This window comes from Tasmannia lanceolata, unplaced genomic scaffold (genome assembly GCF_043159265.1).
Source record: "Tasmannia lanceolata isolate RefF3 unplaced genomic scaffold, GAP_Taslan_0.1 ptg000020l, whole genome shotgun sequence".
Classification (NCBI taxonomy): Eukaryota; Viridiplantae; Streptophyta; class Magnoliopsida; order Canellales; family Winteraceae; genus Tasmannia; species Tasmannia lanceolata.
In genome coordinates, this window is record NW_027518697.1 from 10,069,746 (window position 1) to 10,096,005 (window position 26,260).

General features: G+C 37.7%; 2 protein-coding genes across 4 annotated transcripts in view; one reads left to right on the forward strand and one right to left on the reverse strand.

Moving 5' to 3' along the window:
• LOC143854460 (nuclear/nucleolar GTPase 2-like) overlaps positions 1-7,061 on the forward strand; it is a 30,063-nt gene extending 23,002 nt beyond the window's left edge. For all 3 annotated transcript variants that reach the window (XM_077364450.1, XM_077364449.1, XM_077364451.1), the window contains 3 exons: positions 2,216-2,316; positions 3,635-3,692; positions 6,542-7,061. In XM_077364450.1, the coding sequence (XP_077220565.1) occupies positions 2,216-2,316; positions 3,635-3,692; positions 6,542-6,826 (444 nt within the window). In that variant the 3' untranslated portion in view covers positions 6,827-7,061. The remainder of the gene's footprint in view (positions 1-2,215; positions 2,317-3,634; positions 3,693-6,541) is intronic.
• A 276-nt stretch (positions 7,062-7,337) lies between these two features.
• Positions 7,338-17,677, reverse strand: LOC143854461 (serine/threonine protein phosphatase 2A 57 kDa regulatory subunit B' beta isoform-like). Its single transcript, XM_077364452.1, has 2 exons — positions 15,880-17,677; positions 7,338-8,084 (listed from the first exon to the last, which is right to left on the reverse strand). The coding sequence occupies exons 1-2, from the start codon at positions 17,080-17,082 to the stop codon at positions 7,755-7,757; spliced, it is 1,533 nt and encodes a 510-aa protein (XP_077220567.1). The 5' UTR covers positions 17,083-17,677; the 3' UTR covers positions 7,338-7,754.
• Positions 17,678-26,260: the final 8,583 nt, after the last annotated feature.

Sequence of the window (26,260 nt, forward strand, 5' to 3'; positions counted from 1 at the left end):
GTATGCAACATGTATGCAATTACTTACCTTTGCCTTTCTTCCTGCATTCATTTCAATTCATTTGATTCCAGCATTCATTTCAATTCATTTGATTCCAGGCAAGCGAGTATAAATTCACTAAGCAGGTATTTATCAGGCAATTTATAAGCAGAGCTACATTGCATAGACAATTATATTGAATACCATTACAAGACAAGGTCTAGCTGTCACCTGCTTACATTGCATAGACAATTATATTGAACACCATTACAAGACAAGGTCTAGTTGTCACCTGCCTTTTCTTATAGTCGCAGTAGGACGAGATGGCTCCTGTAGGCAAATAAGTGAAATAGGTCAACTTATTTTAGTCTAGGTCCTTTTAATATCACACAGACAACACTTGTCCTTTTTGTGTCCATTTATGTCCTAAAATAAGGTTCCCTGTGTTCACTATTCATGTGGGCCCCACATGCTACTATTCATGTGGGCCCCATCATGTCACTATTTATGTGGGCCCCGCATGTCACTATTTATGTGGGCCCCATCATGTCACTATTTATGTGGGCCCCATCATGTCACTATTCATTTCACCATAAGTTGATAAAGTTTACTTTACGGTTACTATGCTAGTATTTCACCGTTAAGTATATAGGTGGTAGAACCAACCATTACTTTATCCATATAGGTGGTAAAACCAACCATTACTTCAAATAAAATATAGGTAGGTGGTAGAACCAACCATGAAAGAGATCATTAAATAATTTAGGTGGTAGAACCAACCATTGAAAGAGATCATTAAATAATTTAGGTGGTAGAACCAACCATGAAAGAGAGACTATTATAAAAGACTTACTTGGTAGTGGATTTTCTTTTTCCTTCTTCTCTCTCTCTCTTCCTCTTTCTCTTTCTTCTCTTCTCTTCCTCTCTCTCTCTCTCTTCTCTTCTCTTCTCTTCTCTTCTCCTTTTCTTCTCCTCCTCCTCCTCTATTTATAGACATTTTTTTGCATAGTACTTTTTGCATAGTAAAGACTATTTACTATTTTAAATTATTATTTCTGTCGGTCAATAGTATTTTTGCATAGTACTTTTGCATAGTAAAAACTATTTACTATTTTAAATTATTATTTTCGTCGGTTAACAGTATTTTGCATAGTTAATAATATTTTTTTATTATTAATTTTGTCGGTCAATAGTATTTTTGCATTTTTTTATTATTATTTTCGTCGGTGCGATGATATTTTCGTTTCCACTAGGGATGGGTCCCGCTGGTGGTAGGACCCGCTGGTCGTGGGGCCCGCTCGTGTGGGACCCGCTGATGTGGGACCTACTTGTGTGGGGCCCGCTGATGTGGGACCCGCTGGCGTTGGATCCGCTGATGTGGGACCCGCTTGTGTGGGACCCGCTGTATGGGGCCCGCTGATGTGGGTCCCACTTGTAAATAGTACTCGGTGGGTCCTACTGTGAATAGTAGTTTTGAATAGTATTTTAAATAGTAATTCTAAATAGTAATCTTGCATAGTGACTATTTTTAATATATATTTTTAATATATATTTTTACCGGTTATTACACGTGAGGGGGAGTGTTAAATTATAAAAGATTAAATAATGCCTTCGGAGTAAGTGGTTGTTTGACAGACTTCATTCCGTTGTGCCATCTATCAATAAAGTTTTTATGCTTTAAAAAAGCCTTCTTAACCTGAATATGTAGAGAAAAGGGTGGGCTGCTTCTATACATTTTGAGCTTTACTGTTACATTCAAAACCTAGCTTTGTAAGCTTGGTGCAAGTACAAAAGCAGCCATATCAATCATACTAGTCAGGTTTTAAGCTAGAAAAAATATTATTTCTTCTTTAAGTACTGCTGTCAATATTATTATGTAATTCTCAAACCAGTGCCCTGAGTAATCTGAAGTTTTCTGTAAAGAAAAATACAAGTTGTTTGCTGCCCAAATGATTGTAGAATTCTAAAATGACCTGAATGTTCTGAAGATCTAATTTGTAGAAACTTTTAATAGCATGCTTAAAAAACTATAAAACAAATATCCTTTGTAAATTTATGAATTCACATTCATAACTTGCAGAAATGGTGTTACATCTAATAGATTGGAAAATAAGATTGTGTTCTTATCATTCAAAAAAAGAAAAGAAAAAGAAAAAAAGTTTGTGTTCTTGAATATTCCTCCAAACTCCAAAGCTTTTAATAATCTGTTCACATGCTTCTTGGGCTTCATGACTAGGTACGTGTTGCGAACTTGGAAGATGCCTCTGAACATATTGGAGAAGTTCTGAAGCGTGTGAAGAAGGAGCATCTGCGGAGAGCATACAAAATACAAGATTGGTATGATCTCACATTTTCCAGTCTCTTTAATCTCTCTACGGTGCACACTTGTCATGCTATTTGTTAATATGGTTTAAGATCTCATTATCACTCAATCAAGATCTATCCTAGAAATCTTCCTTTACATGCATTTACAAATCTGGACTTGTTAATGCTGACGTGTCTCTGTAGCTTTAGCAAGATTTTTTTGGATGCCTGGTCTTTTGTTTCCCAAACAAAAACAGTGGTTTCCAACGGAACAGTAGATTTGTGACCATGGGTGGGTCATCATCATGGTGGGCACAAGATTTTATGGCTTACCTCGAAGCCATCGCATTCAATTTTGCAAGATCACCTTGAGATGGTATAAGGAAACATGCCAAATTTTTCAAGAAATTCTCGTAACGTGCCAATAAAAAGTGTTCAAATATCAAAGATTTGGTATTCAGTATTTCATCTGTTTTGCTAGGATGACCCAGTGAGTCTTCAAAACTGCTTGTTTAGAGGGCTTTTGAAACAATCAGTTGACTAAAGCATTGGATTACCTGTCAAGTTTACGATAGGTGGAAAATGAAACTTTATTTCGTTTTTTTTTCCCATTGATTGGGAAGGCTATTTAGTAAGTTTAAAGATTTTTGAGGCCCCTCTCTGTTCAGAATTTGAATGCTTATCCATCCAAAAAAACCTATTTCACGGTCTTAATCATTGTTTGAGTGATATACATCCGTTACTCCCCTGAAATTTGTTTAATTTTTTTGTTCTTTTTCTCTATCTTTCAATTTCTTTAAATAACGGTTCTTACAAGTTTTTCATCGACTTGCCTGGAAGTGGAACTTTTTTCATTTTTTTGGAAAAAGACAACCATTCCCAATCCCTGACTGATTTCAATTACTTCAACAATAGCTAAATTTTGTAACATGGGGTATTCCTTCACTATAATTTTTGTCCTTGTCAATTTTTGTACATTAAAGTTTAATTTTGGAACTTCAGGTTATGATTAAAAAAAAAAAAAAATGGAACTTCAGGCTCTTCTCTTCTTGACTGAGAGGCATCAAGGTTTCGATTTACTTGACTGTATCTAACGCAGTACCTTTTGTCCTGTTTGTTCTTAATGTATTTTAGTCTTGAAAAGTCACATGTTTTTGGATGGAACTTATGCTGGGCAAGTCAATTTTAATTTTTATTCACAGTTGAATGAAGCTTTTGTTTATGATGCCACTCACTATGGAATCTCATGATTCCTTGTTGATTAGGGTCATTAAAATATCTTACTATCTGTTTTCTGTTGATGCTCCAGTTTTATGCCGCTGTGGTAACTATATCTTACTGCTATTTGCAGGGTTGATGACAACGACTTTCTTGTTCAGCTATGCAAATTATCAGGCAAGCTTTTGAAGGTATGCTCCCGTTGTATGGGCTTCAGCAATTATACGGAACAGAGTTTGAAAATTGGATTGTGTTCATGAAAAACATGTGCTTGATGACTTGGCTTAAAATTCAGATTGAGTTTCAGGAGTAAATTCAATTTTATAGAATCTGAAAAAAAAGGACTTGGATCAAGTGCTTGAGATACTCAAGCACTCCAAAGACTTGAACCTCTTGATTGGGTGATTGAGAAACTAGAAAGGACAGACTACATCATAAGCTTTTCAAACACCGAACTGTCAATTGATTAATTCTTCAATATTTCGATTTTCATTTGGTGTTTAGATTGCATGTGCAATATTAATTCGATTTGCTATCCACATTTTCATTCTAATACATTCTGTAGTTATCTCAAGTCTGCTGATTATTATTTTTCACTTTCTCCTTATTAATGTCAATATGACTTGCACTAACATGTGTCTGAGTCAGACATAGATATAATCTGTCAAACATAGGGACCTCATGAAACCCAACATGCAAATTGTAAATTCTGTAAAGTAGAAGATCAAGATGGAGATCAAATCGTGGGGTTTATATTCTTATTGATTTGACTAAGAGCTATAGTGTTATTTTTATATTAACGACACATAATTACTAAATATGCATATTTACCCATGAAATCTCTAGCAGTCTCCTTCAAGCTGGTATGTCATTTTCAGCTTATCAATTGAGTCAGTCTGGTGCTTTCCAGTCAATCCTTTGGTGCACACATCTGCTACTTGGTCCTTACGGGAGACATGCACTGGGTTTATCTCAATATTCTCTCCCTTCTTACAAATAAAATGAAAGTAACTCATTGTGCTGAGTTCCGGCATGGAACACTGGGTTTTGTGACATCATAATGGTACTCTTGTTGTCACAGAAAAGGGTATGCATGTCTGATCTGTGATGGTTGCAATGATATTGTCCTCTGCTTTTGCATTGGATTTGGCTACTGTCCTCTGCTTCTTGCTACCCCAACAAACTAACCAACTGCTCATCTTATAACAGAAACCTACAACGGACTGTCTAGGGTTTGGATCTTCTGCCTAGTTTACATTTGAATATCTTGCAACAATGACATCTTCATGGAGACGCCTCTCACAGAAAAAAGTCAATACCTGTGGTTCCTTTGATGCGTCTCCTAATCCTCATTGTACTTTTAGATGTTTCTCTGTGATCATGCAGATGCTAACGGTACAGATTTACTGCATATTTGATGTCAGGTCTAGTGAATGTGATACTGAAGAGCGCCTACGATACTAGTCACAGTACATAAGAGGATCTCTTTATCTTTTCTCTTTCCTTACCAGTCATCTTTTTATATATTTTTTAAAGATAAGGAAGGAGAAAAGATAAAGAGATCCTCTTATGTACTGTGACTAGTATGGTAAGCGCTCTTCAGTATCACATTCACTAGACCTGACATCAAATATGCAGTAAATCTGTACTGTTAGCATCTCTGCATGATCACATAAAGAAACATCTAAAAGTAACAAAGAGGATTAGGAGACGCATCAAAGGATCTACAGGTAATGACTTTTTTCTGTTAAAGGTGTCTCCATGAAGATGTCATTGTTGCAAGATATTCAAATGTAAACTAGGCCGAAGATCCAAACACTAGACAGTCATCTTTTTATTATAAACAATAGGGGTACTATTTGACTTGCAATTCATCATTCCAAACTTTTTAAGATATGTGATGTATTATTTTCTTTGGGTTGATGCCACTCGTTCCTTCGTTCGCTTAATCTCAGCAGAAATTTCAATTCCGTGAGATCCTTTTTATTTGAAATTTTGAACCAAGCTGTCTTTCACCCTTTCTATTTCTTGAACATCACTCCCCATAATTATAGTCTAGTCCAGTGTTGATTATAACCTTTTGATACATGACGTGCTTTATACCTATCATATAATCAAGCTTTTGTTTTAATTTTTATACGGGTATGTTTCCATCCTTTGAAAAAAACTCTAAAGTCCCATAAACCACAAAAAAGGGGCATGGATGGATATAATGGTGACTGTTCCTGCGCTTGAGCACCTATAGCTTATCTGCTCTCAAGCTTAAAAAGTCATGTGGGTCCACTTGTTTTTTTAAATGTTCCAAAGCATTCATTTGGACGGTCCAAAGATGGATAGGGTGTGTACAAAAAATCAGCCCTATAGGATGATCCTAACCCTTCCATTTGTGGAGGTTAAAATGGACAGATTTAAACATCCACAAAGCTGCCCATTTTTAACCTCCACAAATGGAAGGGTTAGGATCATCCTATGCAGCTGATTTTTTGTACACACCCTATCTGTGTAAGGGCCTTTCAAATGAATGCTTTGAATCATCCAAATCATGTGGGGCGCACATGATTTTTCACGACGCTAGCGCAGATAGCTCATATGCGCTCGAGCGCAGGAACAGTTTTCTATATTGAGTTCAAGGACCCTGGGTCTTCCTCTGCATTTTGTTTTGTTTTCTTTTCAGGGTGATGGGTGATTGTTTTTGCTGTTTCTCCCATGTTCCTTTCATTTTTTTCCACATGCCTTCATGATCGAAAGCACAGCTTCCATCCCTTTGCATTGTCTAGCCTCAATCTTCTATGTTGTCCTGCTGTCATTTCCCATAAGATGAATTTAGGGTATATCATAAATGTGTCCATTTATATTTGCAAATTATTAGAAAATAAACTGCCATTGCTACAGCTTATATATAAGATCGACCTTGATAGCGCAACTGCTATATTCTTTTTAAGGTCCTGCTGAAAATAATAATACAACTAATTAATATAGTACCAAAGGATTTGAAAATCTTTGTTTACTCTCTGTTGTTTTTTTTTTTTTTTTCTTTCAGGGCGGCGAACCTGATTTGATGACTGCGGCAAAAATGGTCCTCCATGACTGGCAGAGAGGTAGGATTCCCTTTTTCGTCCCCCCGCCAAAACAAGAAGAAATCATCCTGCCTGAAAATTCTGAAGCAGATGAAGATCAATCACTGAGCAATGACCGGGCATCTGCAGCTCTGAAAGCCATTGCAAATGTTATATCATCTCAGCAGCTAAAACATGTTCCCGTTCAGAGAGACCTTTTCCAAGATGATGAGTTAAAAGGTGAGTCAGAGGGCGAGTCACCGGAGTAAATGATATACTAACTATAGTTTCTAGTTAAATCAAAAAGAGGGAAAACAAATGTTGTGAGTGATCTCACAGTTTTGAATGTGATGAGATTAGTATTTTAAGCTTCTGCTTGTATGAATGAGACTGTATAATGTTGGGCCTCCTCTCTTGCGCCAAATGTATACTGTTTGGTTACTTAACAATCACTTCCTCTGTATTAAACGATTCTAGCCATTGATCTAAACCGTATCTTATCAATGGGATGTCCATTCATCATGTGATCAGGATCACATTAGTCACCTTATGATGATCTACTAGATCAACGGTCTTGATTACAACGGACTTGACTTACTTTTTATATTAAGGAAACGAGAATGTTTATACTTCCACAATAGAAACTTGGACAATCACAGGCTTGAGTCGTTCATCTGCTTTACCCTGTTTCAGTAATGATATACTATTTATTTTAAACTTTTGACTGGCTGGTATTCTGTTAATAGCTTTTGCATAGTACCAGCCAATGAGAAAAGTACGAAACTAAGAGTGGGTGCCAATATCAAAATAACGGGTATAAATATCGTGTTCTTTCAAAGCAGTTTCATTACAAAACCCATAACCATTTCCTCTTATATTTGTTCTGTTTCGACTTTTCTCTTGGAGCCTTTGATTGAGAACATAAGAAAATACTGAACCCTCCTGAAAATAGCAAATGCTTCCAAAACAAATTCATTCATAATTTGAATCACATCATCACAAATGTACAATAACTCATCCCTCCTCTCTTCATCATGTAGCTTAGTGTATCCAATTAGAAGAGACCATAAAAAATCGGGTCGAATTTTCGGAATTCGGGTTGAGCTTTTACCATAAAATCGGGTCGGGTTAATTCCAATTCATTTTTTAGCAAAAACTCAAACCCGGCCTGGCACAAATCGCACCCCTACAAAATACCTAATTGGTCATAACAATATCCTCCCCACCTGCCTTGGCAGCAACCATGGCTTCCAGTCTCTTCCATGTAAGTTCCCTTTGTTCTTCCAACCCTTTGGCCAGCACTTCTTTCTCTAGATACTTTCGTTCGCAATCTTCGAATAGTTCACTGTCCATCTCCAGGAACATTTTTCGAACATTCGCTGTTAGCCCATTAACTACTTGATTCCAATGAGAGTGTGTATTCTTCTCCAGCGAATCAAAGACGATGGGGAAAATGACACTTCGGTTTTGGGCGATCAAGCTTACAATGTGATCATTGTTCCAAAGGAAGAGAGCCCTTTCCGCGACCTGCCATGAAGATATATGCTTTGTTACTAAAACACTAAAGAAATATGCATAGAAGAACCAGAGTAGTGGGTGCACATTAAAAGGCAGAATATGGGCAGAGGCGAAGTTCATTCCAGAGGAAAAATCATTCTGTGATTGCTTATTTGGATCATGCAATGAAGTTGGTATTGCTAGAAGGTTTAAGATGAATACTAACATTGGTAATCAGATGTTTATGTCTGGAGATAAAATTTTAGGATTTATGTTTCTGGGGGTGTGATTCATGCATCAATTTCCATATTGGAAGGAAAATAAAAGCATTTTTTGGAGTTCAAAGCAGGTAAGAGAGTGAAGTTTCACCCTATTAATTATCATATGAAAAAACTGACTCAAACAGGATGGCATCAAGTGAAAATATTATGAATAATAGTTGGCTAGAGAAGCATTGAAGGAATGCATTACAAAGAAAATATAAAATATAATTGAATAAGAGGTTGCCACCAAGAAGCAAGATGGATGAAAAAGAAATATTCAAAGAAAAGATAAGGCAGCCAGTTAAAAACCATTACTATCAAATTAGAAATGGAAAAAGCAGAGACTGCTAATCTCAGCCGAATTAAAAAATAGAAAAAGAAGAGAGTAGAAAGCTTCCTAAGAGGGAGAACAAAAGGGTTCTATGCATAAGAGAACAGGAATTACAACAGGAACCCTCCTTTGTCTGATACACAAATCTAAATCCGATTATGTTCAAAGAGCAAAGATAGCAACTTAGCCATAGACAAGAAAAAACAAAGACAGGTTGAATAATACATTCTATAAAAAAATTCTACAGCCTTTCCATTTGTAAACACAAAGAAATGCATGCAGGCACAAGTGAATGTGTAGACAAAACCAATCTCATTTCTGACATTTTGATTTGTTTTTGTCTTTTGTATGTTCATAAATTTTCAACGCCGGCCACCCATTAACACCTCACTAACAAGTGGGAGATTATTTTCCCTTTTTTTTTTTGAATGGCAACAAGTGGGAGTTAAAAGGCATCAAGCTATAGCCACTCACCCATGATCAGCAAAACATCAAGAAACAAAGAATATCACATCCTAGAAAACAAACATATTAGCTGTTCAAACTACGACCCTAAACCAAGGACTATAAAAAAAATGCTTCCAGAGAATTTCAATTATATTGTCAGACTCAAATACGCCCTGCTCGGATCATCTAGAACACCAAATATACTGACAAACAATTTTAACAAGCAGACGCGCACAATCTAACAAGATCATTTCCCTTTCATAAAGGAAAACCACCAATCACAATGACATTGATGCAGATTGTAGGCCCCATAAGAGGCATCTTTGCCCATTTGGACAGTTTAGGAATTTATTTCCATGTCATTTAGTTTCTAGGATATTTATTTCCAAGTTTTAGTTTTTAGGGCTTTTATTTTCCATGTTATTTTATTTCCAAGATATTTCAATTGCCTATATAAGGCCCTCATGTATTAGGGATTTCAGAACTTTTGATAAATTAATGAATTGAAAATACAGATTTCTTCCCCATCTCTCTCTTCTTCCTTTTCCCTTCTTCCTCTCCTTCCTCCTCTTTATGTACTCTTCTCCTCTTCTTCTATTCTTCTTCTCTTTCCCCCTCTTTCCTCTACCCCTCCTCCCCTGGGTTACATTAGCCATCCAGCTAAATATCAATGATTCATTATTCCCAACTCAGTAAAGAGTCTTAATAAACATAGGGATGTCTTTTAGTTTCTTTGTATGGAATTAATAAACTGGGATGCTGCATGAGCTATGGTCCTGAATTCTGGTTTCTTACTAGATTTGGAAGCCAATTGGTTGCTTTTTACATTTCAGGTCACGACTGTTCCTTCTTACAAAGGTTTACTAAAGTGAAGTAGGTCCGCTATATACTGGAGAACCGATCCACATGACATCTAGAACTTGTCAAATATGATGGCGCCATAGAATCCCCTCTTGCAAGTCATAACTTAGGATATCTCACAAACCTCTGAACAGCCACCAAGTGAGGAATGTCTGTTTGTATGCATAAGTAGGATCACCACTCCCATTCCATATGGAAAACCAGAGCATATAAATTAAATTACCAAGCTGTCTCCGACAAGCACCTAGATCAAATAATGGTTCCTTTACATCGGTGTTGAAATGGTTGGTTAGTTCTGTAGAAGAACCCATGGGTATTGTACTCAAGTTTCCAGTTTCCAACAGTGTGCAAGACATACTTAATGGGATATTGAAGATTCCATTCTTGGAATGCACTATGCACTATTTGAATTGACGAGTACTTTAATGGACCAACATCCTTAATATCTAAAGGCACTAGTTAAATGTCTCTTGAGCACTATGACGCACCTGGTATCAGCACTGGTTCGGACATGACATCAACATACAGAAAAAGTGGTATTTTCCTTTTGTTCACAAACAATAAATGCTCATCAGCATACAGAAAAATAGTGGTATTTTCCTTTTGTTCACAAACAATAAATGCTTTGAATAGCTAAGATCATAGCTTTTGAAGCCTAATTTTCAGCACTGCACCACTAAATCACTCATACCACCCTCTTGAGTTCATAAAGTTGCCTTCTTCAACCTGCATGTTTATCCTTCTCTACCCAAAACTCAAAAGCATTATTTATCAACTCGTCTTCTATTACCAGAACTACCTAAATGCTAGAATTTTCCAATGGTATAATAAATAACCGTAGCTCTTGGCTCATCAATCAACAAACCAAAAGAACTTGCTTTGACCAATACAATAGCATTAACAGAAAAAAAAAAAAAAACTGACCAGACAACTAACATGCAATCAACGATCAACTCATAGCCAACATATTCCACTTCTACAGCCAAAATTAGAGAAAAAAAGTGCTGCTAAGTACGGTGGCTGCGGCAGCCGGCCGGCGCCTGTGTGTGCGTGGGGAGGGGGGTTGTCCCAATGACTCCAATTGCAAAACCAGGCTTATTGCAATTCCAAAATTCTTTTGAGGATACGTTACTGTCTGCAGATTTTGTTTTCGTATTTACCAGTGCAGAAAAAAAGAAAAACTCACGAGGATAAGTTCCAAGGGAATTGAGAAAATTTGAAAGTAATAAGGATAAAGCACGATTCACAGTGAATAGTCATGCTCTGATTGGGAAGGGTAGTGTTTTATTGCACAACTGCTGACATCAGCCATAAAGCAATAAAGTTGATTACAGCAGACTGGTGATAAAAAATTCAGATATTATAACAGACTTCTTAAAGGCTCAATATGTCTTCTGTTCTCCCTTGCTTTGGCATTTGGGAGATGGTGGGTAGTCTTTAGTCAGGGCTTCAAAGATCTATTGCTCACAGACCGTGGAATAGCAAGATAAACAGGAGAATGGAAGACAAGATGAGCCCAGAAGAATGTGAAATAATAATTCCACACCTGATAATCGCACATTAAAATGCAAGTTTTTTTTTAAAAAAAATTACAGTAATGCCCATATCATTATGGATAAAGTAAATTACACTAAGTAATAGTTTCTCAACATATCATTCATAAAAATAATAGTTTCTCAACAACTAATCAACCTAAATAAGCTAATTCCTAGTACCTCACAACAGGGAAAAGAAAAAAACTGGAACAATATCACTTCTCCTTCGACAAGATACACAGAGGATGTCAGAACCTAATATGGCTCTAGATAAAGTGACACTAGTAAACCAATTTCATAAGCATACCGTCACAACATCTTGCTATTACAATTACATGACTGGCAAAGATGACTATTCAGCACCTCATAGACTCCCAATGAAACATAGCTTTAAAATTTGCAAACAAAGCAGTGTAGTAAGTTTAGAAACAACGTAACACACGGATCAGTTGAGTCATGTGGGTGTCAGCAGCCTAAGTTTCAGCACAGGCGGCGCTCGGCCAATGAAGATGCAGAAAAGCGAGCTAAAAACAACACGGATAGGGAGGATATGCCAATCGTCCACGCTGACTGCCGAATGGATGGAAAAATACAGATTCTGGTTCTTTCTTTTTTTTGCATCTTGGAACAGTTGAGAGAAGGATTGTTGATCTGTTGCACTTTTATGTTTTCAGTTTTTTTGGTTTTCTAGAATTGGTAGCTTGCTTGGGGGACATCTTGTTCCCAGGGTCGCGACCGCTATAAACTGTGACTTCAAGAGTTCATATTTTTTTATCACTATCTTTAAAAAAATGGCGTTGGCAGCCGATACACAGCTCCATTAGACAAAATACGCGAAGGATGGTAGAATATAATGATTCTAGGTAAAGAGACTCAACTAAATGATTTTTGTACCCACACCATCACAGTCACTGGCTTGGTGGAGATGACAATTCAAAAATCTGTACTCGCCACAAGGCAACTGAAATTGGCTTACCAAATTGCAAATATATCAGTGTAGCAATGGGAAATAACTCAACTGATCAAAAGCTTGAGTGGCTTTCTCTGACCTCATCAGAATCAAGGATTTTAGTAATGCAAAAGCACTTGGCACGCTTGAAGGTCTCACGCTTCAAGGTCCTAAGTTGGCGAGGGGCCTTAACTTTAGTTCTTTGAACATGGAAGGTGGCCCAAGGAATGTCATTAAGTGGGTGGCCCAAGAGTCATCTTATCCTTGAAGAATGGAAGATATTTTTGCAATTAAGGGGCTGTTTTTTTTTTTGAAAGATTAAGGGGCTGTTTGACACTAAGGGGCTGTTTGGATACGTGGATTTTAGAATCCGGGATTTCTTCAAAATTGTAGCTTAGAGACGAGAGAAGAAGTGGACCAGCCGTCGTTTTTTACTTCTCGCCCTTCTTTCCATCAGCAAGAGAGCAGCAGATCCTCCCATATTTCAAGGTTTTAGAAATCTCAGGATGCGGGAGAGATTTTTAAAACCTGAATTTCTCACTTAAAATCCAAGAAACGCTGTCAGGACAACATACAGCAGCTTGATCAGGAACCCTCTTTTACACTGTTTTCAAACTAAAAACCTGGATTTTGAAATCTGCGTATCCAAACAGCCCCTAAGGAGCCGTTTGGATACGACGATTTTAGAATCCGGGATTTCTTCAAAATTGTAGCTAAGAGACAAGAGAAGAAGTGGACCAGTCGTTTTTGACTTGTTTTTGACTTCTCGCCCTTCTTTCCGTCAGCGAGAGAGCAGCAGATCCTCCCATATTTCCAGGTTTTAGAAATCTCAGGATGCGGGAGAGATTTTTAAAACCTGAATTTCACACTTAAAATCCAAGAAACGCTGTCAGGACAGCAGACAGCAGCGTGATCATGAACCCTCTTTTACACTGTTTTCAAACTAAAAACCTGGATTCTAAAATCTGCGTATCAAAACGGCCCCTAAATGTTTTGTTCAGCCATGTTTGGAAAGAGGCTAATTCTATGTAGGACCAATTGGCTAAGGAAGGTGTCCCTAGGAACCCATTAGTATTGGAGATCATGTTCATCTCTAGTTTGTTTCTTTAATTGTAATTCTTCTCTATGGCCACCTCAGTTAGTTGTTAGTATCTGCTTTCACTAATCATTCAAAAAATCTGCATTAATGGTTCTAAAAAGTATATAATCTAAAGTGATGGCTAAAGGTTTGAACAGACTCGCACAGAATGGATTTTCTAGAGCAAATTCTACAGTAGGAATCAATGAATCAATGTGTGGAAATAACAATTGTTTAAAACTTCCACCATGATCCATGGACTCTACGAAGTCAACTTGGTTTTGAACCCACAGGGTCAAATCTGACTTGTCTAATGAATAGAAAACTCGGTGCATCAATCATTGACTCACTTGAATCGATTTGATTTTACCTTCAACAAGTTCTTGTCGAAGTATGAATTTTTAAACACTGGATATAAACACTTCGAATGGTAAATTTGGTGTTCTGACTACGAATTTTTAAACATTGGATATAAGCACTTTAAATGGTAAATTTGGTGTTGTGGACACCACACTTTTGCCAAATGTCCAGGCTCATCTTATGTTGGATATGTGTTTAGGATGCAAGCAATCAAGAACAGGTCCCACCATAAGGAAATAGTTATGCCACAAAAAAAAATATTCACCGCAAAACTCGCTCAAAAAGAAATGGATGATTAGCAACAATTCACAATAATATATATTATAATCATGGTTTTAAATTTCGACTGAAATCCGAAATTTCGGGTTTCAGTCGAGACCGAAACTGAAATCACACATAGTCGAAACGGTATTTTATTTTGACCGAAATTTCAAAATTTTGGCCTAAATTTTAGGGATTTCACCCAAAAATCTCGATTTTTGTTAATTCTTTAATATTTTCCCGAAATTTCAGTAATTTCGGCCGAAATTCTATACATGATAAAATACTATTTTATTAGATTTCGTCTGAAATTTCGGTTTCGGTGAGTTCCGAAACGCATTCGGAAACCGAAATTTGAAACCATAGTTATAACCAAATTGTTAATTCCAAATACTCAAATTTTATCAAATGGAGAGGTCAAACCTAAATCGGTTGTTACCTAAACCTTACACTGATTAAAAAAGTTCAAGTGAATGGAGAAGGTACAAATAATAAATAAATAAATAAATAAAAACATAAAAGTCCCCGACAACATCAATAGGGACTAATTTCTAGTACTTTCCCAATCGAAAGAAGAAGGGAAAAGGCAATAAAGGAATCATTATTGCCTTTTAGATGGACTAATTTCAGGCATGCTTTGTTTCGTACACATTGAGCCTATGATATACTTATGCTACACTGAACTATCCATGTACGTACCATATAATAGAACAAACATGTAGACAAACACAAGATTTTGGACATGACCTTTAACCTAGAACCAAGAATCACTATAGTGTGCCACATAACGCTCCATCAATGTGTAATTCTCTATATTTCAAAAGACATGGATTATTTAAGTTCCACAGCAATTCTAACCACAAGCTGACATAGCAGCTTTATAAAAACTATATCAGCCCTGTCTACTAATAGAAGATGGAAGGTTCGTGCAGGAAAAATAGTTTTCCACAAAAGAAATCCTTCCATCACATACTTCTATCTGACTACAAAATTATCACGAACCTCTAGCGACTCCAATGAACGGTCAATCATAGACAATTTCTCTGAGCATATGACAAATATTGGACTGAAATGCAAGCAATCAAAGTTCCCCACATAATTCAAATTCAGTTAAGTTCATAGAAGCGCAACTCATCATCGAGCTAAACTCAAATCCATGACCAGTAATGAAAATGGAGAAGGTTTACAATTCAGTGGTCCAATTACAAGCAGGGGCAGACTACCAAATGGAGGCACCGATACTTTCACGGTTTAGGCTGCTCCTATTTCGCTTGCCGCTACTATGGGAATCACTTTTGCTTTTCCTCGGGCTACTAAAAAGTCTCAGTTAGTAAAGTTGTCTCTTGCCTACCCATGGATTCGACAGCAGTTTTAAAGGTTGACCTATTTGGGAATCTCCAGATTTATGCTTATTTTCAACTCTTTGAATCATCAATGTACTGGATGATCTTAAAAAAAAATCACATAATGACTATAGCAGAAAGAAATACCGCCACAATACTATCAGCTACATCAAGCAATTTAAAACAAACAAGATAATTTCTTCACATCCATGTCGCACAGTTCGTCATTATTATGCCAAAACAGTCAATATGTATTCTCACTTCTCAGTGAACCATTTTGGACAGAAAAAGTTTCTATTTTTAACAATGCAACAAGACAAAATTCGCCACTTTAAGTACACAAAAAAGCAGCAAAATATATGATAAGAAAATGAAAACAGACAATTTGATCTCAAACCTGGAAATGGGAACTATTGAGGCACCGCCCGATTTGTCGGAAAAGAGGAACCATGCACCGCTGGAACTCTGCAGACTGTGTTGCCTCGAGAACTTCCTCCAACTCCCCAAGAAAAAGAACCTCCTTCTGACAGTTGGTGATAGGCCAGTACTTCAACAAACGCCTTATAACAGTATCTGCCAGCTTGAAATCTTTCTCGACAAACTGGGTAATACAATATGACAACTGCAGATGATACAATGCAACCGATTTAGGCTTGTGGAGAGGAATGAGAACCCGAACAAGAAACAACTTATGCTCTTCTTTCATTGGCAATGCAAATCCATTTATTATACTCCCAAGAATCTCCAGCAGCTCCCCGATTCCACTATGCCTCTCCGTCTCAAAGATAAACCGAAAAAAGATATTGTTGATTGCTTTCCTTATGAACGGACGGTGTACCATGAACCTCCCATATATGCGATGGAGAATGGTCTTCAAATACTCTCGCTCGCGGGGATCCTCAGAATCAAACAAATCGAGCAATCTTAAAACGAAAGAATGATCGATATATCGCTTAGCGATCTTAGGATCAGTGTCCGATGACACGACATACTTCAGAAGCAACTCGTACACGATTTGCAAGTGTGGCCAAGCGGGATCCAAATACGGGTCATCATCTTCAGGATCAGTGTTTTCAGACCCAGTGTTCTCGTGGGAAGCGGGGGGAAGACATCGAAAGATATTTCTCGAGATCATACGGATTAGTTCCTCCTGAACGGTCTCGGTAATCTTGCCTATACAAGATTGTATAAAATCGACGAGCTCAAGAAGGGTCTGGCGCTTGGCTTCTTTCTCTCTGACGGATTTCAAAGTGTCTGAGAAATCAAACAGGATGGAGCAAATCTGAAGCTTGAGAAGGAACAGGTTTTGATGATCAGACAAGGCCACGTCACGTAGAAGGGGGACGGTTTCGATAATTGAGGAAGATCCAGAGCCGGGGAGGGCGGAATTGGCGGCCGGGGGACTGGCCACCATAGGTTGTTGCTGAGAATTGGCAACAGATGAAGAGAGAGTAGTACGCGAGGCATGGTTTACTGTAACATTGGAAGTGGAAACAGATCCAGAATTTCGGTAACCCGAATTGTACGAATACACGTTGGGTTCGTTCGCATTCGATTTAGAATGCTTGCGACTCCCACGCTTTATAATCTTGGTAAACATCTCCACCTGATAAAACTCTAACTCTAACCCTAACTCTAACCCTAAACCTAACTCTCCCCACTTTCCCAAACAATCAAGTCCATAGAAATTTCGACAGCTTTATAATCTTGGTAAACATCTAACCCTAACTCTAACCCTAACCCTAACCCTAACCCTAACCCTCCAAAACAATCAATTCCATAGAAATTTCAATAGCTTTATAATCTTGGTAAACATCTACACCAGATTAAACTCTAACCCTACCCTCCAAAACAATCAAATTCATAGAAATTTCGATTGAATATCGCTCATATCATCATCAATAACAACAACAGAACCAAAACCTAACTAAATTTGGTGTTTTGTTTTACGTTTCTAGGATCTCAATCAAGCTACTGGTTCTTTTCTGTTAAAATCGAGATACAAAAATATCTATGGATCTAAAAACACGAATCAGAGAAATAAAGTTACCGTTATCGAATCATTGAAAACTGAATGTTGGAGGATCGGATCACGAATTTATGAGAGAATTCTCAGAGAGAGAGAGAGAGAGAGAGAGAGAGGAAAAAAAATAGTCTAGAAAATTGGAGATAAATTGAAAAGGGAAGAGAAAGGGAAATGATTTTAAGCGGTTTTAAATTTTAATCAAAGTGTGATAAGGAAAATGATTTTTTCACCCAGCTGTAGGATAATGCGCTCCCACTTTAACGTGAATGAGGGCAGACTTTAGCGCTTTTTTGACGTCAGATCATGTCACCAAGGGGGCGCATAATCCTACATAGGGTGAAAACATAATCTCCCATTTGATAATGACTTTCATTTTATTTTGAGGCGAAATTACAAAAAAGGTGAGGATTTGTGAAGTTACTACGGAAATGCCCTCTCGTGGCTTTGGTTACGACGTTATCCGTTTGTTTTTGTTAGCTTAATTGATTGTGACATCCACTCTCGGTTGGTGATCCAACCGTTCGTTTTTAAGATCTATCAGATGATAAAAGACAAGCTGAGCATTGAAAGGAATGTGTGGATTTGTGGGCGAGAATTGCAAGTGTAGCTAATGCCATTGTTTAAGAGTAGAAGCTCCAATTTCAGTATTTACGATTAGTTTTGTTAAAGATTGAGCCTCTAGCTCAATGGTCAAGTCTTTGTTCTTCAAACTAGAGGTTGGAGGTTCGATCCGAGCTTACGAACCAAAAAAAAACAAGCTGATTTAGTGCAATTATCAAAACATGGTAGCTTCTGTATGTGTGTGGAAAACACTTCAAAGACCAATTCCGAAAAATGATCTAAGATCTAAGTAGATTTTGGATCGGTTTTCCCGACTTTTGGAAGACCACCTTTCTCCATCCAGAGTCTCCTCTCGACGCTGTATCTGTCGGGCGGAGAGCTGTAGATCCATGGATAATTATCACGATAAGAGTATTCTTGTCATTTTCATTTAAGCAAGATTAAACTTGACTAAACTAAGGCTCGTTCTTGTCTTTTTTGTACACATATACCTATCATATGCTCCTTGTTTTAACAAAAATGAATCTTATTTTACTATAAAAATAGAGTTTTGTTGTCTTAGGTAGTAAAGAGTTGATGTTGCCACAGTTTTGTTTGTAAGAGTATTATTGATAGCACTTTCATACATATTTTAATTTCTATATATAATTAAGCCAATAAAATATGAGGAGGAATATAGATAAATCATGGGTTATTCTTTTGATGGGCCACAACATAATTAGGTTGCCCCAAAAATCGGATGATCTCAACCCTCTGATCTATAGAAGTTTCCATAATGTGAAGTCCCTCTATAGAACAGAGGGTTTGGATCATATCCTATGGAAATGATTTTTGAGGAACCACCTACTTACTCTGTGGCGATCCAAATGGACGGTTTGGAACATCCTATGATGTTGGCCGTACTGTAATTTTGGGGAGTTTGCATTGGTAAGCTCCTTATGCAAACTCTTAGCTCCTCTTTTCCCATGTATGTGCGTGTGTGTATATAGAGTATAATGTCCGCACATGGTGCCACTATTGATATTTGATCCAACGACAGCTGACTTTTTAAGAGGTTGTCATTGGATCATATATCAAGAGCGGCACCTATGTTGTGCCACTACCAGCAGCTAGTTGCTCGGTCTGTCTGATCTCACACTTCAATCAACCCCTTCGTACTTCGATCCAATCAATCTATCAAGAGGCTAATCTCTGGAGTTTGAGCCCAGAGTCGGAAAGAACCACTGACGTTCGAGTTAGGTGTCCTGTTCAAGTGCTACGACTTGGTGCGAACTGATTCTGTCAATTGGTATTTTTTCTATGCATAAAAAGACATGGTGTCACTACATGGGACTTCGTCTTTTTCAAATTACCAATTTTGACTGTTTCAATATGTTTAAAGCACTAGAGAAAACAAGTACCCAAAAAGAAAGGGTTCATTAGTAGGAGAAATTATATGGTGCCCGAGCGTGAAGTCCAGTTCAGTAGCACCACTCTTGATATTTGATCCAACAGCAGCCGACTTTTTAAGAGGCTGCTGTTGAATCAAATATCAAGGACGGTACTTCTGTCGTATCGCATGCACCGGACTTCACGCTCGGGCACCGTACAGAAACTTTGTTAGTAACTATATAGTGTTTTTTTGTTCTTTCTTGTGAATCTGGGAATTTTAAATAAATTCTTTTCTAGATTTAAGGGGGCTAATATTTACCCCCTTTCCTAGCATTTTAAGCCCTTTGACAATTAATTTTTTTTTTTAAATAACCAAGTTATCCTTTCACTTTCTCCTAGGTTTGCTTGCATGAATTGGAGTAGAATGCACTTGTCTTATTTTCTTATGTGATTGCGGACTTTCTTCTTCAATCTGAAGAGGGACAAGAAGGCACTCAATTGAAAATTCTTTTAAGTAGTATGAAGAAGAATTTTTTTTAACTATTTCTATAAAGGAGGTAACTTGTCAATCACGGCTGCAACTTGAAATTGTTCACTAATAATCATTCCTCCTACTAGAATGTGGTGAACTAGTTTTTGCAACTCGTGAATTGTTAGATGACAGTTTTTTCGTCTATCATGTAATAACTGAAGAATTTGCTAGCAACATACTCCTTATATCCAACCTCTAACATATCATTTTTCTTTTCGAATGCATTCTAAAGTGATTTGGACTTTTTACAATTACCGTAGAAATCATACAACTCATTAGATAGGCAGTTCAAAACGTAATTATGACATTAGAAATCAGACCCTTTCCCATTATTTTTCAAAACCGATCGAATTGATTCAAGTTTTGATTTCCGAGGTTTTACATTCATTAAAACACAGGTTATCTTTTTTCATGGATAAATATAAAAACATCCTCTTCTTTATCTCTTAAAATTAGCACAGTAAAATCGAATGGAATATTCGGATTAGAGGGTTCCGACATAACCCCGTCATGAGATGTCTCATTTGAAGCTAGTGGAAAATCTTAACTAGAGGGTAAATAAAAACGAAACTCACTTTAAAATTATTGATGGTTTTTCCTAAAAATAAAGTATGGACTACATGTTTCTATGAAAACGGAAAATATATGATTTTAGAATAACCTTTTCAATACGGCGAGATAAGGCACAAACTAGGCTGCTCTATTTAAGGTGAATTTGTGCCATGCGGAAGAAACTCCCAAAGCAGCAGATCCGAGCGTAATCACCCCCATGATACTACAGCCCGATGCAGAAAACGAAGAAGGTAAGAGAGAAAATAGAGAGTTTTTAACAGAGGGTTGGAGAACACATTTTCATAGAGTGTGTTTTTGTCTTTCTATTGTAGGTAAAAAAGAAGGATATCCCCCTCTTTTTATAGCTGAGAGGTGTCTTTTGAAATCACTCTTTAGCCCATTGAGACACCCTTTTTCAGAATTGCCCATTAAATTATCAAAACCATTTTTATAAGTTATAGTGCGCACTGCGCACACGCCTGGTTAACTAGTTTCTGACCAGTTAAGCCAAATCCCTCCTATGGGCCCCACAACTGCCCATGTACAGAGGATCCCTTTCTCCCCTTCTTTTTCACTTTATATACCCATGAACTTCTTTCCCGCTTTGAAACCCGGAACTAAAGATTGTTTTTACGAGAGAAGAGTGAATACAAACTTTTTGAATTTGGGCGGCAAAACTTTAAATAAAGAGAACTTTAAAAAAGAAATTTTTAAATCATTATTTTTATACTGGGAATATGCTAGGGTCTTTTTGCGACGGACTGTTGCATGAGAGAACGAATTAAATGAATACGACAAAATCAGCTAAAAAGTGAGCATGTGTGGCTACTCTCTCATGCAACAGCCAACCAAAAAATGCCCTTCTTCAAAAGTCCTTACCAAATCTCTTTATATTAAAATACTAAGAGTGGGGCCCTTCACTACTTCCACTGCAAATAAAGAGAACATGAGACCCACGTCATCAAAACAAGAGGTAAAATTGTGGGCCCACCCAATGGGTGGAGATGGCGAGCCCTACCATATTAAAAGGGAAATGATAAATGCGCCCCTTTTCATTACTAGGGACACCCAGCTAGAGTGTATCTATGACTGCAAAGGGACTGATGTACTTCACATTTGAAGGAATGAAGTGACATGATTGCCACGTACAATGCAGTTGGCCAGTTTGGTGTCCCATGTGATGAAAAAGGGCGCATTTGTCATTTCCCTAAAACATTGGGTGTAAAATGATGGGCCCCACCCATGCTATGCATGGGTGTAAAATGATGTGCTTCACCTTATCAAAATATGTGTTGTTAAATGACAATCTCCGCTGATATATATATATATATATATATATATATATATATATATATATATATATATACACACAGACACACACACACACACTAGTGGGACACCCCGTGCGATGCACGGGGAGTGGGAAAACATTATATTTAGATTCTCATGATAGACAATAGAGAAACTGCATATTACGGAAAAACCTTATAGATCGGAGGGTTGCGATCATCCCATCGAAATGATTTTGGGGGCACAACCTATTTGCGTCGCGGCCCATCAAATGGACGGCTTGGATCATCCTATGGCGTTGACGGCAAACTTCATTTGAAAAATCTAGGTGGGGCTTACAATTTGGCCTTAATGTTAATCCACGACCCACACCATAGGATGATCGAAACCATTCATTTGATGGGCCAGAATGTAAATAGGTCGTGCCCCAAAAATCATTTCCATTCGATGATCACAACTCTCCAATCTATAGAGGTTTCCGTAATATGCAGTTTTTTCTTTAGATCGGAGGGCTATGATTATCAAATGGAGGGTTTGGATCATGGGGTGGTGTGTACAATGCACTTTGAAAAATACAGGTGGGGCCCACCTCGTTCAAAGATTTGAAGAAATTATTTTTTGGGCCCACAAACTGTGGGGGATAGACCAGTGCAAAGAATCGAAGAACTTAATTTCTAGACTCATCAAAAAGATTTTGAAAAATATGGGAGGGTTTGACCCGACCCGTAAGGGTCCGGGTGACACGGGCCAGGTCAAAATGACCCGGGGAAATTTACAGGTCACGAATCTTGGACCCGTACCCGGCCCAAGAACTGTTCGGATCACATCACAGGTTGATCCAAACCGTCCATGTGATGGAACACAACATCAATAGGTTGTGCCCTAGAAATCATTTCCATACGCTGATCCTAGCCGCCCAATCGATAGAGGTTTCCATAATATGTTGTTCCTCTTACATCGGATGGTTAAGATCACCCTATATATTCTTTATTACAAAAGCATAAAGGAGGGGGTAAGATTGAAATTATGTGGCTTTCTTGGGTGCCTTTGTTAAAAAGCATAAATGAGGGGGTATGATTGAAATTAAGTGGCTTTAATGGGTGCCTTTGTTATAAAGCATAAAGGAGGGGGTAGGATTGTAAATATGTGGGTTGAATGGGTGCCTTTGTTAAAAAAGTCAAAAAAGTGATGTGTAATTCCCACAGTTTCTCCCTTAGTTTCCTCTCTCTCTCTCTCTCTCTCTCTCTCTATATATATATATATATATATATATATATATATATATATATATATATATATATATATACTAGTAAAAAACCCCGTGCGATGCACGTGCCGACAAAGAACTGTACGGACCACATCATAGGTTGATCCAAACCGTCCATGTGATGGAACACAACACCAATAGGTTGTGCTCGTAAAATAATTTCCATAGGCAGAGCCCTCCAATCTATAGAGGTTTCCATAATATGTTGTTCCGCTTAAGGTGCCCGGAATTCGTAAATATTTTTACAGGTGTGCTGAATGAATTCGTAATATCCTCAAAAAATTACTAAGGAAAAGTAGTTTTTTTGTAATTGTCATATTTCGATACCTCTTCTTTGTAGTTTTTTCCGTAATTGTCATATACAGGTACCCGTTGTCTGTAATTTCCCTCCAAAACTATACTATGTAATGATTATTATTGCTAGCTTCTTTCGGTACTTATTATTGCTAGCCACCTTTCAAAAAATAGTATTTTCGTGCAATTTTTCACCACGTCTAATAAGACAAATCTCTGAACACATACAATTGCAAAGGATGGGCGAGATATAGCCTTTGTTAAAAAGCATAAAGGAGGGGGTAGGATTGAAAATATGTGGGTTGAATGGGTGCCTTTGTTAAAAAAAGTCAAAAAAGTGATGTGTAATTCTCATAGAATTTTGGGAGAAATTCAAATAATTCTCTCATTTTCTCTTCTGCTATATAGTATATAGATATATACAGGAAAAAAGTTTCTGAGGTATCGCTCACCCTGAGCAGCCCTCTAGATACCCTATCTCCGGTTGACTCATCTACCTCGTTAGTTTTGTAGGTTATAGGTAGGATTATGGTTAGGGTTAGGGTTAGGGTTATGGGTTATGGTTATGGTTATGATTATGGTTATGGTTATGATTAGTCGAGGTTTTCGAATGGATGGTTAGAAACTATTGGGGTTATGGGTTATGGTTTGTTAGGGACACCTAATCTATGTGAGGTTCTATAGAATGAATGGGTTGGATGAGTGAAGCAATATATAGGTGGTGTTTTATAGAGGGTTGCTCACCCTATGTGATATCTCAGAAACCTTTAGCCCATATATATATATATATATATATATATATATATATATATATATATATATATATATATATATAGAGGAAAGTGAAGCTACACCGCCGGCTTAAAATACAATGGGCCCACATTGTTTTGGTGATCCAAAGAATTCATTTGATTGGCCCTCACATAGATAGGGTGTCCACCAAAAATCAGCTCCATAGGATCATCCCAACACTACGATTTTTGGAGGCAAAAATGAACGTGTAAAAACCTTCAAAAATTTGTCCATTTTTGCCTCCACAGTTTGAAGGGTTGGGATGATCCTATGGAGCTGATTTTTGGTGGACACCCTATCTATGTGAGGGCCAATCAAATGAATGGTTTGGATCACCAAAACAATGTAGGCCCATTGTATTTTAAGCCGGCGGTGTAGCTAAGTTAGCTACACCGCCCACCTCACTTTCCTCATATATATATATATATATATATATATATATATATATATATATATATATATATATATATAGGGAAAGGTGTGCGTACTCGGTCGAGTAGATAAGCTTATCTACTCGGTCGGGTTAAAAACTGTGGGGGCCCACATTTTTGGGGTGATCCAAACCATTCATTTGAAAGGCCCTTACCTAGATAGGGTGTCCACAAAAAATCAGCCCCATAGGATCATCCTAACCCATCCAACAGTGGAGGGAAAAATGGGCAGATTTGTGGACAAGTTGTGTTTGTCCATTTTTCCCCATTTTTCCCTCCACTGTTGCATGGGTTAGGATGATCCTATGGGGCTGATTTTTTGTGGACACCCTATCTAGGTAAGGGCCTTTCAAATGAATGGTTTGGATCACCCCAAAAATGTGGGCCCCCACTGTTTTTAACCCGACCGAGTAGATAAGCTTATCTACTCGACCGAGTACGCACACCTTTCCCATATATATATATATATATATATATATATGAGAATAGAGTTCCTAAGGTGTCACCTCATATAGCTTATATGAGGTGGCGCTTAAAAACATAAGGGGCCCACTTTGTTTGGATGATCCAAAGCATTTATTTGATAGGCCCTCAAATAGATAGGGTGTGCCCAAAAAATCAACTTCATAGGATCATCCTAACCCTTCCATTTGTGGAGGTTGAAATGGATGGGTATAAACCTCCAAAAATCTGCCCATTTTTAACCTCCATAAATGGAAGGGTTAGGATGATCCTATGGACCTGATTTTTTGTAGGCACCATATCCATCTAAGGGCCTTTCAAATGAGTGGTTTCGATCACCCCAAAAATGTGGGCCCCTTATGTTTTGTGAGCGCCACCTCGATAAGCTTATCTACTCGGTCGGGTTAAAAACAGTGGGGGCCCACATTTCTGGGGTGATCCAAACCATTCATTTGAAAGTCCCTTACCTAGATAGGGTGTCCACAAAAAATCAGCCTCATAGGATCATCCAAACCCATGCAACAATGGAGGGAAAAATGGACAAACACAGCTTGTCCATAAATCTGCCCATTTTTCCCTCCACTGTTGGATGGGTTAGGATGATCCTATGGGGCTAATTTTTTGTGGACACCCTATCTAGGTAAGGGCATTTCAAATGAATGGTTTGGATCACCCAAAAAATGTGGACCCCCACTGTTTTTAACCCGACCGAGTAGATAAGCTTATATATATATATATATGAGAAAAGTGTAGCTACACATACGTGTAGCTAACTTAGCTACACCGACGGCTTAAAATACAGTGGGCCCCACATTGTTTGGGTGATGCAAACCATTCATTTGATGGGCCCTCACATAGATAGGGTTTGCCCAAAAATCAGCTCCATAGGATCATCCCAACCCTACGATTTGTGGAGGCAAAAATGGACATGTAAAAACCTTCACAAATCTGTCCATTTTTGCCTCCACAGTTTGAAGGGTTGAGATCATCCAATGGAGCTGATTTTTTGGGCACACCCTATCAATGTGAGGTCCTATCAAATGAATGGTTTGGATCACCCAAATAATGTGGGCCCACTGTATTTTAAGCCGTCGGTGTAGATAAGTTAGCTACACGTATGTGTAGCTTCACTTAACTCTCTCTCTCTCTCTCTCTCTCTCTATATATATATATATATATATATATAGAGAGAGAGAGAGA